General features: G+C 31.5%; 1 protein-coding gene across 1 annotated transcript in view; it reads right to left on the bottom strand.

Moving 5' to 3' along the window:
• LRRIQ1 (leucine rich repeats and IQ motif containing 1) overlaps window positions 1-18465 on the bottom strand; it is a 202522-nt gene that overhangs the window by 140663 nt on the left and 43394 nt on the right. The window contains exons 10-13 of the mRNA XM_047065006.1: window positions 15078-15271; window positions 14431-14558; window positions 9539-9612; window positions 686-779 (exon numbers count right to left, since the gene is read on the bottom strand). Of these exons, the coding sequence (XP_046920962.1) occupies window positions 686-779; window positions 9539-9612; window positions 14431-14558; window positions 15078-15271 (490 nt within the window). The remainder of the gene's footprint in view (window positions 1-685; window positions 780-9538; window positions 9613-14430; window positions 14559-15077; window positions 15272-18465) is intronic.

Below are 18465 nucleotides of genomic sequence, written 5' to 3'. Positions count from 1 at the left end.
GTTTGTACACCATACTCATACTTCTAAATAAAACTGATGAAGTTTGTCATATGAAAATTATCTCAAAAAAGCTCATCATGAAAAAAGATGTTGGTCAGTTTTGAGGGTAATGGTATTAGCATAATATGAGAGTTTCAAATTAGAGAAACTTTTTTTATAAAAAAAATCCATTCTAAAAAATTATAAAATATTTTTCTTCTATTAGATCTAGGTACTACAATATTTTAAAGAGAGGTATGAATTCACATATCTTATAATCTGTACTTTAACAGACACCAAATTTCTCTTTTAAGAAAATAAAATCAAATTACTGGGAGAAAAAAATAATTTTAATTAGCAAGTTATGTGATTTAGATAACTTATAAAAAGTCATTCCCAATAAAAATGTGTTTTCTATAAAGACAAGACCCAAGTGAACATCATACTAAAATTGTCACATAATTAATGGTATGGATCAAAATAATCATTTTAAATTTGCATTATTTCACACATGTGCAAAAAAATTATTGTAAGTTGAAGATATTTTTAAAACTAATTTTACAAAAAAATGTCTTGTTTTGAATAACTTTTAAATTATTTTTATTAACTTTATCCAAGAAATTAATAGGCACAGAGAAATTTTCATCAAACTGTGTTTTCTGTAACTATAATAAAGTACATAATAGGGTGCAACAATGTTTCTTACCTCCAGTTTACTTCTTGAAGAAGTGGGTTTCCAGTGAGAGACAATTCGTGGAGAGAATAACATGCATTAAACCACTCAATGGCACTTGTAAGATCTACAGAAAATAAAAAATAAAAACGATTATGAAAGGTAATAGAGAGAAAGAACAATAATCATTTATAAATGACCATTTATTTATTGATTAGGTAATAAAGGAAAGCAACAAAAATATTTATTCTGCAGAATACAGTGTGCTTTTAAAAAGAGGCTGTATTAAGAATACAGACTCCACTATTAGAATATATATTTTTCCCACAATTGCTTTGTGATTCAGGCTCATACCTCTTACTGGGTGAAGGTCAAATGAGATCATGTGTATAAAGAATTTAGAACAGTTTGTGCCAGATTGTTATCACAAAAATCTAAAGAAGTTAAATCTAAAGTAATAAGTGGTAAAATTGAACACATACCTAAAGAGAATTACGTGAACTTTTTTTACTTTCAAAAGTAAGAAGAGTAAGTCAATCCAGTGTATATTACAGAAGAATTTATATAAAATTGCTCTCCCACAGATAATCAGAAAACTGGACAATACATATGAAGTACCTGTTTTTAAGCCTGCCTCTCAGAGATGGGAAACATATATGGTGCATCTACACTCACAGTGGTTTCCCATCTGAAAGCAGCTTACCACTTCAGAATAGTAGAGACCAAATGAAGAAACTCTTTTGCTGAGTGAGGAGGCAAATATTAGAACTGAAGTTGGAATTTATGATGAAAAGTACTGAGAAGAAGCTATGTATGTATACATGTTATAGGGAGGAAACTAGGGAAAGAAGTCTATGTGAGAATTCACCACAGGTCTGTGGGCAAGTACACGGTGTCACACACACAGGGAAAGACTGAAAAACCTAGCAGAGATCACCAGCTGTAAGGCTAAGAGCTGCATGATGACACTAAGTGCATGCATCAGTGAAAGACACTGGAGTCTCAGCCCAGCCAAAACGAGACCTAACTGAGTATCTCAGAGAGTGTGCACTAGGAGTGAACACAATGCCTTGGGGTAGGGGTATGCACTAAGAGTTGAAAACTAAAATGGCTTGTCCTAAAAGAGAATGAAATTAAAGCAGAAAAAAAAAAATATATCCATAAATGCTTTAACCACCTACCGCAACTGAACTCCCTTTAAAAGGAAGGCAACATTATGCAGACTCACTAAACTGGATTATGTCAAATGTCCAACATACAGTTAAAAATTACTAGACATATCAGACAAAACAGACTTTACTTCAGATAAAACACACTTTTTTTACAATTTTTTTTAATGTTTATTTATTTTTGAGAGAGACAGAGAGACAGAGCTCGAGGGGAAGGGCCAGACAGAGAGGGAGACATAGAATCTGAAGCAGCTCCAGGCTCCGAGCTGTCAGCACAGAGCCCGATGAGGGGCTAGAACTCACAAACTGTGAGATCATGACTTGAGCTGAAGTTGGATGCTTAACTGACTAAGCCACCCAGGCACGCCTAGATAAAACACACTTTAAAACAGAGAATGTAATGAGAGACAAAGAAGAGTGTTACATAATGATAAAAAGGGTCAATCCAACATGAGGATGCAACATTGTAAATATTTATGTGGCCAACACAAAAACACCTACATACTTAAAGCAAATATTGACAGCCTTAAAGAGAGAAATAGACAGCAACACAATAATCATAGAGGACTTTAATATTCCACTTACATCAAAGAATCGATTATCCAGATAGAAAATCAAAAAGGAAACATCAGGCTTAAACAACATGTTAGACCAGATGGACTTAACAAATGTTTATAGAACATTCCACTCAAAAGCAACAGAATACACATTCTTCTCAAGTGCACATGAAACACTTTCCAACATAGATTATATGTTAGGCAATGAAACAAGTCTTAATAAATTTAAGAGGACTGAAACCATATCAAGCACCTTTTCTGACACGATGATATGGAACTAGAAATCTATCACAAGAATAAAATGAAATTCACAAATATGTGGAGATTAAACATCATGCTACCAGGGCACTTGGGTAGCTCAGTTGGTTGAGTAGCTGACTTTGGCTCAGGTCATGATCTCACGGCTCAAAGGCTCATGGGTTGGAGCCCCACATCAGGCTCTGTGCTGACACCTCAGGACCTGGAGCCTGCTTCCAATTCTGTGTCTCCCTCACCCTCTGCCCTTCCCTTGCTTGTGTTCGGTCTCTTTCTCTCTCTCAAAAATAAATAAACATTAAAAAATTGAAAAAAATAAATAAACATCCTGAAACCAATGTTTCAAAGAGGAAATCAAGAGAAATTTAAAAAATACCTTGAGACAAATGAAAATGGAAATGTAACATACTAAAATTTATGGGATAGGATACAGCAAAAGTAGTTTGAAGAGGGAAGATAAAATGGATAAATGCTACCGCAAAAAATAAGAAAAGTCTCAAATAAACAACATAACTTTACACCCCAAGGCACCAGAAAAAGAAGGAAGGTCAAGGTTATTAGAAGGAAGAAAATAACAAAGATTGGAGCAAAAATAAATGAAATAAAAAACAGACAATAGAAAAGATCAATACAACTAAGAGCTGATTCTTTGAAAAGATAAACAAAATTGGCAAACCTTTAGCTGGACTCACTAGAAGGAGGAGGACTCAAATAAATAGAATCAAAAATCAAAGAAATGTTACAACTGATACCACAGAAATACAAAGGATCATAACAGACTACTAGGAACAATTATATGCCAACAAACTGGGACAATCTAAAAGAAATGGATACATTCCTAAAAACATACAACCCACCAAGACTGAATCATCATGAATTAGAAAATCTGAACAGATCAATTCCTAGTAAGATGACTGAATCAGTAATCAAAAACCTCCCAATGAACAAAAGTCCAAGATCCAACAGCTTCACTGGTGAATTCTATAAAACATTCACAAAAGAATACATACTAATCCTTCTTAATCTCTTACAAAGACTAGAAGAGCAGGGAATTCTTCCAAACTCATTTTATGAAGCTAGCATTACCCTGATACCAAAATTAGACAAGAGCACCACAGGAAAATCATAAGCCAATATTCCTGATAAACATAGATATGAAAAATTCTCAGCAAAATATTATCAAACTCATAATATCAAACTAAATTATCAATAATATATTAAAAACTAATACATCATGATCAGGTGGGATTTATCAACAATCACCAGTCAATATAACATACCACATCAACAAAATGAAGGATAAAATCATATGATCATCTCAAAGGATGCAGAAAAAGCACTTGACAAAATTCAATATCCACTTATAATACAAATGCTCAAAAAGTGGGTATAGAAGGAATGTACCCGAACATAATAAAGACCATATAGAATAACCCCACAGCTAACATCATTCTTAATGGTGAAAAGATGAAGCTTTTCCTCTAAGATCAGGAATCAGACACAGATGCTCACTCTCACAACTTTATTCTACATAGTTTTGGAAGTCCTAGCTAGAGCAACTATTCAGGAAAATAAAATAAAAGGCATCCAAATTGGAAAGGAAGGAGTAAAACTGAAGCTATTTGATGACATGATGACATGACATGATGACATGATATATATATATATAGAAAACCCTTAAGACTTGATCAAAAAACTGTTAGATCTAATAAACAAATTCACTAATGTTGCAGGATGCACAATCAATACACAAAGACCTGTTGGGCTTCTTTACAGTAGTAATAGGGCATCAGAAAAAGAAATTAAGAACACAATCCATTTATAATTCCAAAAAAGAATAAAATACCTAGAAATAAACTTAACCAAAGTGGTGAAAGATCTATATATTTAAAACTGTAAGACACTAATGAAGGAATCAAGGAAGAACAAATAAATAGAAAGACATGCCACGCAATAGGCCAGAAGAAGGAATACTGTTAAAATGTCCATAACACCCAAAGCAATACACAGGTTCAATGCAATCCCTATCAAAATCCCACTGGCATTTTTCACAGACATAAAACAAACAATCCTAAAATTTATATTGAACCACAAAAGACCCTGAATACCCAAAGTAATTTTTTTAAGATTATTTAGTTATTTTGAGAGAGAGAGAGAAGGGGGTGGGCAGAAAGAGGGAAAGAGAGAATCCCAAGCAGGCTCTGTGCTGTCAGTACAGAGCCCAATGCAGGGGCTAGCTCAATGTCACGAGCTATGAGATCATCATGACCTGAGCCAAGATCAAGAGTCAAACACATAACTGACTGAGCCATTCAGGTGCCCCAACAATCTTTTTCTTTTTAAGTTTATTTATTTATTTTGAAATAGAGAGAGAGAGAAAGAGAGAGAGAGAGAGAGAGTACAAGTAAGTGGAGGAGGGTAGAAAGAGAAGGAGAGAGAGAAAACCAAGTAGGCTCCACGTTGAGCATGGAGCCCAACACAAGGCTCGATCCCACGACTTTGAGTTCATGACCTGAGCCATGATTCCCCCCAACCACCCAAAGCAATCTTGAGAAAGAATGAAGTTGGAGGCATCATGTTCCTTTATTTCAAACTATATTACAAACCTACAGCAACTAAAATTTAGTATAGTATTGGAATAAAAACAGACATACAGATCAACAGAAGACAGACTCCAGAAATAACCCTACCCATATATGTTTAATTAACTTATGACAAAGGAGCCAAGAATATACATTGGGGAAAGGACAGTCTCTTCAATAAGTGATGTTGGGAAAACTGAACAGTCATATTCAAAGAATGAATTGATTATTGTCTTACACCATACACAAAAATTATCTCAAAATGGATTGAAGACTTAAACATAAGACCTGAAACCATAAATCTCCTAGAAGAAAACATAGGTGGTAAACTCCTTGACATGGGTCTTGGTGATGATGTTTTTAATCTAACACCAAAACAAAATGCAATTAAAGCAAAATAAACAAGTGGAACCATATCAAATTAAAAGCTTCTGAACAGCAAAGGAAACCTAGCCGAAATGAAAAGGCAACCTATTGAATGGGATAAAATACTTGCAAATTACATGTCTGATAATTATCTAATATCCAAAATTAATACAGAACTCATACAACTCAATGGCAAAAAAACCTAATCTGATTAAAAAATGGGCAGATGATCTGAATAGACATTTTTTCAAAGATGGCAAAATGATAGCCAACAGGCATATGAAAAGATGCTCAACATCATTAATTATAAGCGAAATACAAATCCCAATCACAATGGGATCTCACCTCACATCTGTTAAAACAGCTATTACCAAAAATATAAGAAATAACCAGTGTTGCAAGGATGTGGAGAGAAGGGAACCCTCTCACACTGTAAATGTGTGAATGTAAATGGTGCAACTGCTATAAAAAACAGTATAGAGTTCCTCAAAAAAAGTAAAAAAAGAGCTATGTTATGATACAGCAATTCTACTTCAGGATATTTTATTTTTTAAAAAATAACCCACTAACTTGAAAAGATACATGCACCCTATGCATCCCTATGTTCATTACAACATTATTTGCAATAGTGAAGGTATGTACCCATCCTAAGCGTCCAATGATGCATGAATGGATAAAATAATTGTGGTATATAGATCTACAACGGACTATTATACAGCCATAAAAAAGGAATCTTCTCCTTTGTGACAACATGAATGGATCTCAAGGGCATTAAGCTAAGTGGAATAAGTCAGAAAAAGACAAATGACATATGATCTCTCTCATATGTGGAATCTAAAACAAAAACAAAAACACAAAACAAACAAACAAAAAAGGCTCAGACCCGGGGTGGGGGTGGAAGAAAGGGATGAATTCTGTTTTTGTTTGTTTAAATAAATTGAAAAAAAAATCCTTTGAAAGATATATGTTTATCATGTAAATTCCTGTCACCTCCAAAATCAAAGGATAACATTTTAGCACCAAAAAGAACTGTTTAGAGAAAGATGAGTCTGTAGGATCAGAATTTGGAAGAAAAGTTCTAGTTCTAGTTCACACTGTATGTCCCAGTTATATAGGAATTACCACATATTCTTGCAACCATATAGCCTTTGCCATGATACTCGACATATCTATCCATACTCTCTGGAACTGTTCTATGTACATAACTGTACAGATCTGTTTGAACGATTTATTGTTTTAGTCATTTCAAAGTTTTCCCAGTGATCGGCTAACAGAGCTGAAGTTGCCCTTGGTAATATGGCTGTTTTTGTTCTCTAATATATTAAGTTTCTCATTTTCAAAACTACCACCTCCATCACCTGAGTGGACTGTTGCTCTGTGGAAGCTAATTTTGTCCAGAGAGAAAAGGAAAGGCCTTGAGAAAAGAAGCCTTTGGGACCCAGAAGCCTGATCTGTGAAGAACATCTGGGGGCCAAGGCTGCACTACCATGATAGGAAGGAGATGGGGGCGTAGTTCAAGCCAAGGTCAGAGACAACTCCACTCTTCATCTGCTTGTATATGCACAGAATACCTTTATTGTACACTGAACAGCTAGTAACTTTGGTTGCTGCTGGGGAAGCAAGGCTAAAGAGACTTTTCTTCAATTCCTTTTTTTAGCATCTTGATCCATATGTTGCTTTTCTCAAATTTTTAATTAAATAAAACACCTCATAAAAAATTACTAAATACATAAGGAAATAGGAAATATTATTTATCATTAGATCAGTTAATAAAGAAAATAAAGCAGTTAATAGAAACTCATCCCAAAGTCAAAGGTAAATCAAAACTTTTGACAGACACCAAAGTAATTCAATGATGAAAAAAGGTTGATTAAAAAACGTTGATGGAACAACTGGATATCCATATTAAAAATTAAATTCATCTTCTACTTTGTACCATTCATAAAAAATAATTTGATATGGATCATAGACCAAAAGGTAAAAACTGAGAGTACAAAATTTCTATAAGAAAGCAAGAAAGTATATAAAATCATCTTCTCAAACTGGAGGCAGAAAAATATTACACGGACATAGAAAACAATAACTATTAAAAATAATAAATTAAATTTCATCAAAATTTAAAACTTCTCCTCACCTGAAAATATCATTAATAAAAATTCATAGTTAAAAGACCAGGAGAAAACATTACAAAATATATATCTGACAAAGAATTATAACCAGAATATATAAAAAGCTTATACATAAGAAAAAGGCAAATAACCAAATTTTAAAAACGCTAAGACATTTGAATGGACACAAAAGAATATACAAAAATAATCAATCAATAAATGAATGAAAAAAGCCTTAATATCATTATTCATCATGGAAATGTAAACTAAAACCATAATGAGATAACACAATGAAATATTAAAGATTCTCCAGAATGATGCAGTTGAAAATCCAGTATATTACTGGTGTAAAATGTTACAACTACTTTGGCAAACAGTTTTTTCAGTTTCTTCTAAAGAGAAACATACACATACTATATTATCTAGCAATTACACTCTGATATACTTATCCCACAGAAATGAAAACATATGTCTACAGAAAGATTTATATAAGAATTTCCCCAGGAAATTCTATAATAATCATGGTAGCCCCAAACCACAAATTATTAAAATATCAATCAACAGGAAAATGGACAAAGTATGATACATTCATACAATAGCCTACACTTCAGCCAAAGGAAAAAAAAAGAAAGAAAGAAAGAACAGACCACGGATATGGTGGAATGTCACATGAATGTTAAGAAAGCTGGAGGCAAAAGAGAACATACTGTCTGAGGACATTAATATATAGGATAGTCAAGTTAACCTATGGTGTCAAATTTAGAAATATTGTTGTCTCCGTGAGGGGAATGGGATGGGGAAATTTGGGGAGGTATTAATCAACTAAATCAGTTGATCATTCTTTAATGAATTTTTAATTGGTGTTTGCTTTATAAATGTTAGGAGCCAACAAATTAGACAAATTTGTTTACTTATCTTCATTAGGTTATATTTTTCATAGGTAAAAGATATATGAATTTCAAATAAAAATACAATTGTGATATTTACCAGGTCTATCAGAAAGATACAGGAATTATGATTTTAAAAGTGGAAGGAAATTTAATTGAATGATTTCACCATGCCTTTGAAGGAATTCAGAAATTTCCACACAAATATACCACTCTAGCATATTGACTATTTTGAGTTAAAGGCATTTAAAACACATCAGATGCAAGTATACTGTGACCTTCCTTCGTTTCCTTAGAAGAGATGAAATTCCTAAATTAAAGATATCCTCCCTATACTAAAAGAAACACTTTTTTTTTTTATTTTATTTATTTTGAGAGACAGACAAAGCACAAGTCAGGGAGGGGCAGAACGAGAGGGAGGGAGAGAGAGAAAGAGAGAGAGAGAAAGAGAGAGAGAGAGAGAGAGAGAGAGAGAGAGAGAGAGAGAGAGAGAATCCCAAACAGCCTCCACACAGTCAGCACAGAGCCCAATGTGAGCTCAAACTCATGAAACTGTGAGATCATGAGCTAAGCTGAAGTCAGACACTTAACCAAACGAGCCACCCAGGTGCTCCTAAAAGAGACATTCTTATCAAGAGGATAGGAGGGAGAAGCCAAGAGAAATGCCTACAACCAAACCTTTAAAAAACAGCAACAACAACAACAACAACAACAACAACAAACATTACAAGTTGTATCCTTTGCTTCTAAATCTGTCTTGCGTCAGTTTAATTCTTAGGCGTACCCTAAAATCATAAGAGGATACAGGAGAAATTTTTCCTCCTCTACGCCTTATTGTATAGATATGTTATTTGTAAATACCATTAACACATCTATCCAAAACCATTCCTTACCACATTTAGAAAAGAAACTCAAAAGCTTATTATGTACTTTTTAGAAATTATATATTATTCTAAACTTACCAGAAAGACAATTGTTGCTGACATCTAGTTTTTCCAAAGAAACAAAATGAAAAAGCGGTATGATTTTTGTCAAGCTGAAAACAAAGAAATAGAATTCATAAAAATTTTAAATTGGAATGTCCTTATTATGACATAACCACATAATAACGTATTAATATAACACAATTATGTGATAATATGCAATTGTATATGATTATATATACATATGTCATTATATATTTGTATAATAAAATACAATTATAATAACATTAAGAGTGCTAATTAAAAATGTAGTAATCATAAAATTCTAGGTATTTATTCTATAATAGAACATTTGTATTCATTTTTAAGAGAAAACACCATGTATTATCAAGTTCGATGACAAATATCATGGATTTTAATGTGTACATGTTATTTAAATAAAAATAAGTGAACTTTTTTATTATTGTTTTTGTTTGGTTTTTGTATAAAGCCAAATTTACAGAGAACTTATATTACAGATATATTTTGTCCTGGCTCAAACACATAACTTAAACCATGAAGAGGTTAAAAATATAAAAAATATTTGTTTTCACTTTTCAACAGCATAACAGATTAGAATTACTAGTTTTGTTTTTAATTAATTTTGTTTGCTTGTTTTCCAGATCAAAAGTATTACAAGTATTGCAATTATCCAAAGTTACACTAAGGTTATTTCTAAACTAGAAATATGCATCTAAGCAACATTATAATAGAAAATGTTTTATACAGATAGAATGAACTTAAATTTGGCAGAAATATGCAAACATTTAAATTAATAATCATTATTAAGGCATGCATATTCAAATTCTAGCAATAATGAATTTTCCTCCTACATCTAAAAGTTTCTATCATTTTCTAAGATATAGTTGTCAGTAAGAACCCAAATTCAAGCCAGGAACATAAGTGATATTCAAAATATTCACATCACTGGAAACAAAAGCCATGAAGAGAAAATTAATTTAGTTTGATTTGCATTTCCAACTAAGACAAGTCTACAGTTTAGTCTGTAACACAAAACCACATTACCATAGCTATTTAGAAATAAAAATTAAGCCAGCTTTTCTAAATCTTTAAACAACAGAAAAATTCCTTTGCTTGAAATATATTCTCATTACAAACACAAGTCTCCTGAACTAATCTTCCGTATAAATGTCAGAACTCCATAACAGTTCAAAATATGCCTCAACTAACAGAATATTTCTGATACAAAAGAAAAAAAAGTATGTATTAATTTCCACTTCTTTTCTTTTCTTGTTTTTTATACTGTCCTTCCAGTTGTCCTGGCAGACATTTTTACATCTTTATTTCTACTATCTCCTTGTCATGAAAAAAAAATCTATTATTCTAAGGTCAGAATCTTATAGAATAATACTGTGACTAGAAGCCTCATGGGGTCTGGCACAAAACTAACCCTTGTACTGACCTTGACTCCTTTCTTGTACTATCCTGTTCTGCATTAGCAGAGAGACAGAAGATACTACCGATGAAAAAACAGACTAAATAATGAGATTGGAAAAAGTTCTCTCTGACTGTAGCTAAACCTAAATACAATATTACTATTTATGTTAAGCCTATACAACACCACTTCTTACATACAATTTCCAGGAGGAAAGAAAATCCAAGATAATAAAAGAAAGAGTGATAAAATGTTGGCCATTACATTTATATATACACTTCATTATTTGTACATATATTCCTAAATAGTCAAATTTATGAAATGTCACATGTACAATGAAAAGGAAGGAAGGAAGGAAGGAAGGAAGGAAGGAAGGAAGGAAGGAAGGAAGGAAGGAAGGAAAGAAGGGAGGGAGGAAGGAAGGAAAGAAGGAAGGGAGGAAGGGAGGGAGGGAAAACAACCTAAAACTTTGTTGCTACATAATTAGTGGATTTAAGTCCTAGTTTTATGATTTTCCTACTCAGCATGTTTTGGATCATTATCATTACAAGCAGGAAGTTTAAGTTCCTCAATATAATTCTAATGAATGTATTTATCAACAAGAAAATTCTTACTTGTTTTGTACCTTTAATAAATTTCTAATACTAAATCTTTGTTCTTCTACTAAAAGGGTTTTGAAAGATTAACAGATAATGAGTTTTCTTCTTTTTTTCAGACTATTTCATGTTTTCAACCAGTAAGTTATATGGTAAAGTGTAGGTAACATATAGGTTATATGAAGACTTCCAGTAAAATAACCAATAAAGTCTTAGAATTAAAAATAAAATTCTCTTTTCAAAAATCAACGCAAGTAAAGAAATATTTGGCTTGACTGAATATTTTTATAATATTAAAACTTTATCTTTTCAGATAACCATGCTTTTAGAATTCTGTTCTTTTTCTTTTTTAAAAGTTTTAATCAAGAAAACTGATTATTCATTCACCTTTATGACTATTCATTAGGATGGTAGAAACCTAATAGTGGAATTCTTTTTTCAAACTTCTAGAACTTTTCCTTTTACTGACATTCTGTGTATATTTTTTCCAAGAAAATTCAAACCAGAAAGACAAAGGACATTAGTGAAAACCTAATACCATTTGACCTTGTCACATTAGCCCTGGGCATAAAAAAGATATAAATTTCAAAGACGACAAAAAGCAAAAGATTTGTACAATGAGCAGCCAATGGGTAATAGTTTCCACTTTCTGCTCCTACTTAGAGTCTCACTGGAAGTAGAAAGACTTATGAAGCCGGGAGTCTTCCAGTTAGGACTCCGCTGAGTCAAACTTAAAACAGTCATATGTTCTAATGAAAATTTAAAACAGAAGTCAAGATGAAACATGTATTTCAAACAATATGTACTAAGTATCATTCCTTATTGTATTTCATTTGTTGGGGGGGAAAAGCATATGGACACATAATTTCTTCCTTGTGGTGAAAATATCAAAAATTAAGAGAAAAATATATACAATTTAAAAGACACACCAATCACAAATCCAAATATCACATTTATAAAACTCTTCTCAGATTTGCAAAATATATTGACATACATTTTCCTTTTAGATCATCATTAGAATCCCATGAAATAGGTAAGGTAGGTATTTCTACCTCTTTTATATGTAAAAAAAACTCAGGCTCAGGCAGTAAGAAGAGAATTGCTCAAGGTCAACTGACAGGTAAGTTGTAGGTTCAGAATTCAAACTCAGATCGGCTGCCCTTGAGTCCATTTCTATCAGTCACATCCCTGATGTCTTTAGGCCTTTTCCCTTTGTCCTTTCAGAAATGGTAGATTAAATGTGCAAAGAACTTTGAGAGAGTCATAAAGAATATATTCAAATATGTGACAGTATTAAAAAATTCAAAAGAACATATTTATATAATAAATTTACTTATTTTTATATAGTTAAGTTCAAAAGATTAAGTTCTTTTATTGTTAAGAGTTTTTTGATGCTAAGAACATATATTACTCAGTTCTGTGTCCCCCAGAATAGCAAACACCACCACCAAATGTTATAAGGTTAAGCAAATAAATTTATAAATAAGGATTATTTGGATTAAGTATCCCAATTATTATTATCAATTCTAAAAAACATCTAGTGATCAAGTTTATATAATTCCTAGTAATAGCAGATTGATAGGTCAAAAGTCTATCAGAAAGATTTCTTTGATAATCTAAATTGTCCAAAAAAATTAAAGGCATTATTTCTCAAAAAATGTTATTGACTCGAATATTTTTTAAACTCATTAAATATTATTTTGCTCATTGATGTGGTTTAAGATCCACTTCTATAAGATGTGTGAGGTATGTCAATTACTGAGTGATTTATTGCATATGTCCAAAGCACAGCTGAGCATTTCCATTGAAATTGTGTTTCTTACCTGGAAAATATTGTGAAGAGATCCAGTGAGTTTGTGGATGGCCCACATTACTTAAACAATGTTGTCTAATAGAGCTGGCTCTACCATAAATGTCCTTTTAAAACCAAGTCAACTTTCATATAATAGAGCTGATTAAAATAATTTGAGGGAATTTTTGAATACAGATTCAGTTTTTGCTTTACCAAACAGTGGAACAGTTTAATAGGTATATGTTAAATCATTTGGGACATACATGCTCAAAGGATGAGCACTTCTGTGGCAGAGAATGTAAGAATATTTGATGATTCTTTTAGGAGAAAAATATATATGTATTAAAATCAGGCTGTACTTGTTCACTTGTTCCTCAAGAATTGTATACCTCAAAAAAGCAATTTCTTGTTAAAGGTGGTTTCTATCCCCTACTCCATGTGACTTTGATGAACAAATTAATCATATTAGAGTGAATAGGTCTCAATGAAATATTAAGCAGAAGGAGACATACGCATATTGTACTCCTGTTTTGGTTTTAGACAGTTTTTCCCTGCAAAGATCCAGATGTTTGGTGGTTTCAAATGGATCTTCTGTGTCAGGTACCCATCTCGATTTAATGTTAAGGTATTTTTTTAAGTGTTACTTTATATCCTTAGGGAAATCGAATTTAAATCAATCTTAACAGTTACAAAAAGACATGCAAGTTGAGAGCAGATTAAAAATCATTCTTCCAGGACTTAATAAGTACCACTTGAGAGAATGAGACATCCTTCTGAATTAAATTAACTACCTCCTGCATTTTCCAAGGACTATATTCTTTACAAATATAAACAAACCTGCTCTGGGAGATTTCTACAAGTAGGTCTTTCAGAAGAAATAAAATGAATAGGATAAGTGGCAATTAAAATTCTATTAAAATTCAAGGGTATGTCAATACACTACTTTTTCAAATCCATTAAGGTTATATTTCTAACATATATATTAATTTATTGTGATGCACTTTCACTAAATTGCTGGGAAAAACTAACAACTTTTCTACTTGTTATGAAGATCAAGCATTTACTTTAATCATTCAATGCATTTAGTGCTTAAGCAGTTTGTTTTTACCTGTTTTGAGAGATAGTCAGGTTTTGTAGTAAAGGCAACCAATATGAAGAAAGTGCTCCCACAGTTGAAATGCTATTATCATCCAAGTGCAATTCTCTTAGTAGAACATGATTCTCCAAGGATGGAAGCTATATTTAAATTTGGGTCATTAGCTAATATTAAGCAAAATATTTTGTCATTCAACAAAATTTAAAAACATAAAACCTACTAAAACTAACAACAGACATATTCTGTTAAATTCAGAGTATAATGTTATAAGAATTTTAGGATGAATTAAATTTATAAGAATTAACTTCATAATTAGAATTTGATTTTTTACACAAAATCATAAATTTTAATTAGAATTTCTTGATAAATTGGCCCCATTTATATACTGTTATATTTTAACTGAGTAGTTACTATTTATTTTAGTGTTCTGAAAAACTTATGTTAAATTAGATTTCTTTATAAAATATTCTATGTTGAACATTTTTTTTTAAATAGAGAGAAGTATGTAACAGTTTTAAGTAAACTGGAAATCACATATCAATAATAGGCAAAAAAAAAAAGAAAAATTAATCAAACTTGCTTTTAAATGTACAGTTGATATTTCTATTAAAAGGAAAATGTTGCATTAATCACAGAAACCAATAATTCAAAGCAATTACCTCACTTAGATAATTTCCCTGTAACTTCAGTATTTGGAGTAATCCACACTTTTCAATACCTTCAACTTTAGTAAGATGATTATGTGAGCAATCCAGGTATATAATGGTAGGAGTATCACAAAGGCCTTTTGTGCTAATTAACTGATTGTGGTCCACAATTAGTTGCTGAAGATTTTTCAAAGATTCTAAACCACCTGAAAGAAAAATTTTCCAAGATCACTTGCATTGTACATTCTTCCAGAATTGAAAGAAGAGCTTCCATATTTTTCTAAATAATTGCATCTTTATATTTCCCAATATTTCTAGTTACAAGTGAAGACTTAGTCCATATTCCTATGAAATGTGTGTAAGTGTAAAATGTATTATTTTTTAAACTTGTACCCAGGAGAGATATTTTTGAATGACATAGTTGTGTGCCAATTTAAAATTGAGCAAAATACTAAAAGTATACATTAACACTGAAAATTTTATTTTCAAATGACAATTGAACAAGGGAGAGATAAAAGGACTTGTTTTTTTTTTTAAATAGTTTTTAACTCAATTTCAGGGTCTTTAAAGTTTGAATCCTTACTTAAGTCTGAATATATAACATTGGAATGCCATTTTCCTACCATTGACATATCTATATTAGATTCCCAAATGATGTAGGTGCAACCATATTAACAACAATGAAATATTAACATATTCTTCAGGTATTTCAACATTGTCACAAGTGGTCCACTTTTAACCCAGATAGAGCTCAAACTAATACGATACTATATGAAAAATACCAAAGGAGCCTTAGACTACAGCTCAGTGCTCCTAAGGAAAAAACTGAGAACGTTGTTCAAGTAAGTCATCAGGAATTAGGATTGGAAAGAAACACTGAGGAAGTCTGTAAAAGTTTCATGGAAGATATTAAAAATCTAGAAAATGTTATTTATATTGAATATTGAACTATATATGATCTCTCTATGCATCACACTATTATATGAAATAGGCAGTTTTAAAAACTGGAAGTATGGCTTATGGTCTAAAGTAAGTACAGTTAAGCAGAATGTCTTCAGTGAGTATTACACATATGGGAGTCATTGAGGCTAAACTTTGGAGAATCAAGCTTCATTGTGATTTTCTTGTCAAACCCCAAAATATTTTTTTTAATTAAATGTTGGATTAGGCATGAGTTTTCAACCAAAAAAAATTTATTTGATAATAAACTGAAAGGTAATCTTGAAAGAAACATCATTATGTATAAAAATAATATCTGGAATTTATGTAATAAATTTATCCTAGAGACATTTAAAGCATTAACTCAAGGTTTGTTCTTCTGATTATACCTTGTAATTTACAGAAAGAAAGGGCAGAAAGACTGCTTATATCAAAATGGAGAAATAAAAGGAAAAATCAAGTAACACTACCAAGATTTCACAAGAAAGCTTAGTCTGCATCATATTTTAAAAATATATCTAATATCAATATGTAATATATAAAATTCAGAATTATGATAAATATTGTACAAATATTTCACAGAGATATATTTTAAGAAAAACTATATATCAAAATTTCAGTATTTCTAATAGTTTGAGTCAAAATAATTTGATATTATGCATGATTATTTCTTATGAAAAGGAATATATTTTTATGCTAAAGAGTAAATTTTCTTATAATGATAAATAAATTTTATAATATCTAAGAAAAGCAGGAAAATGCATAGAAGACCTATAGAAGAGAGAGAGTGAAATTTAAATGTAGGCAGTAATCTTGCATTTTTAACTGCTTATCTAGGATTATATGTACTGGTATTTTCTTGTAATGTAAAATAGCAAGCATAACTTAGAAAAATTGTCATCTGTTGTTGTTCAAGGAGTGAATTGTTCTGCCCTATAAGAAATGACTAACCATTTAAATAACAGACCAATTATATATTATTAATTCTAAGGTATTAGAAATAGCATATTACATATTCTAATAATTATATATTCGTTAAAATGTAATTTAAAGTTTGCTGAAATAGAAAATACTTTGGAATTTAGTATGTCTTATGATCACTTCTAAAGAATATTAGTAAACCCACTGAAGTAGTTTAAAGGTATTCAAGGCAGAAGGAAATGCTAATAAAAATTTGTAATTGTGTAAAATAAAATTTCCTTTATCAAACATTTACACATGTTAAGCAATCTACTTCCATAAGCTTAATATTTTTAAAAGCCATGCACATTGCTCTTAAGCTTTTCAGAGCTATTCAGAAATAGAATCTTCCATTAAATCATTTAGAGTTGGGAATGCATTTGTAAAACTTTTCAAAGGTCACACAAGAAGAGAACCAAGAATGAAACATTAGTCATACACTGAGTAAAGCTAAAGGATTTGGCAGAAGCAGCCTAAAAGAAATAGGAAATAGCAGACAAAGCAGCAGAATAATTGGGAAAGAACAAGAGGAAAAAGCAAACGGAATTCTGTGATGATGACAGTGGTTACTAGAAATAAAAAATAAAATAATATACATTTTACAATTATGAAAGGCATTTTTATTCACAGTAAATTATATGGCCAATAGTGTGAAAAGGAGTATGGAGAGGCCACTGTCTTGGCAGTCATGAAGTAGCTAAAGACTTTTGTTAGAGGCAACAATAACATAATCAAGATGGAAGTCACAGTGCAGTAGAAGTGGGGGCAAGGAGTATAGACCGTTTTTTTGATACTTGATTATGGAGAGAAGGTCATCTAAAGTGCTCAAAATGGCCCACAAAACCCTATATTTGAACTCATCCTCTACTACTATCCCATTATCTTGGTTCATTCTACCATGTTAACCTCATTGCTGTTCCTCAAACATGCCACACACACTTCCACCTTAGGGCTGTCTGTATATGTAAAAAGCAATATGAGAGTGTGAACATGTTAGGCTAGGAAGAATTAAGTAATGCCCACCAACTAATTTCAAACATTAAGACACCATGATTTTCAGCCAGTACACAGAGAAGGTATAATGAGTCCATTCAATAATCTGTTTGAGATTCCAATCTAGTGGAATTACCATGATTTCAAGCCTCCGATACCGAGGAATATTTGACAGAGCATTTGTACTTCTATGAATCCATTACATAGTAATACACACACAACTACAAAGTAAAATGTAGAGAAACTCCTTTCCATATTATTTAAAACAAAGAAATGGAGATAAGTTAAATGTCTATCAGCAAGGGAATAGTTAAATAAATTATGGAGTATCTAAAAATGAATACACCTAATCTTCAATATGAAGTAGTCTGACATAGAAGGATGTCCATGATCTATTACTATATGTAAAACCTAATTTGTATACATAGGCTTTTAGCTATTTGAGTGAGTATATTGGAATTTAAATCTATACATCTATATTGGTATTGCAAAAATATCTTAATTGATT

The sequence above is a fragment of the Lynx rufus genome, unplaced genomic scaffold, assembly GCF_022079265.1.
Source record: "Lynx rufus isolate CCGP_SWC_20201006 ecotype Redwood Valley unplaced genomic scaffold, mLynRuf1.p SCAF_7, whole genome shotgun sequence".
Lineage (NCBI taxonomy): Eukaryota > Metazoa > Chordata > Mammalia > Carnivora > Felidae > Lynx > Lynx rufus.
Note: the sequence above shows the minus strand (reverse complement) of the source record. Positions and strands in the feature narration are given on the sequence as shown.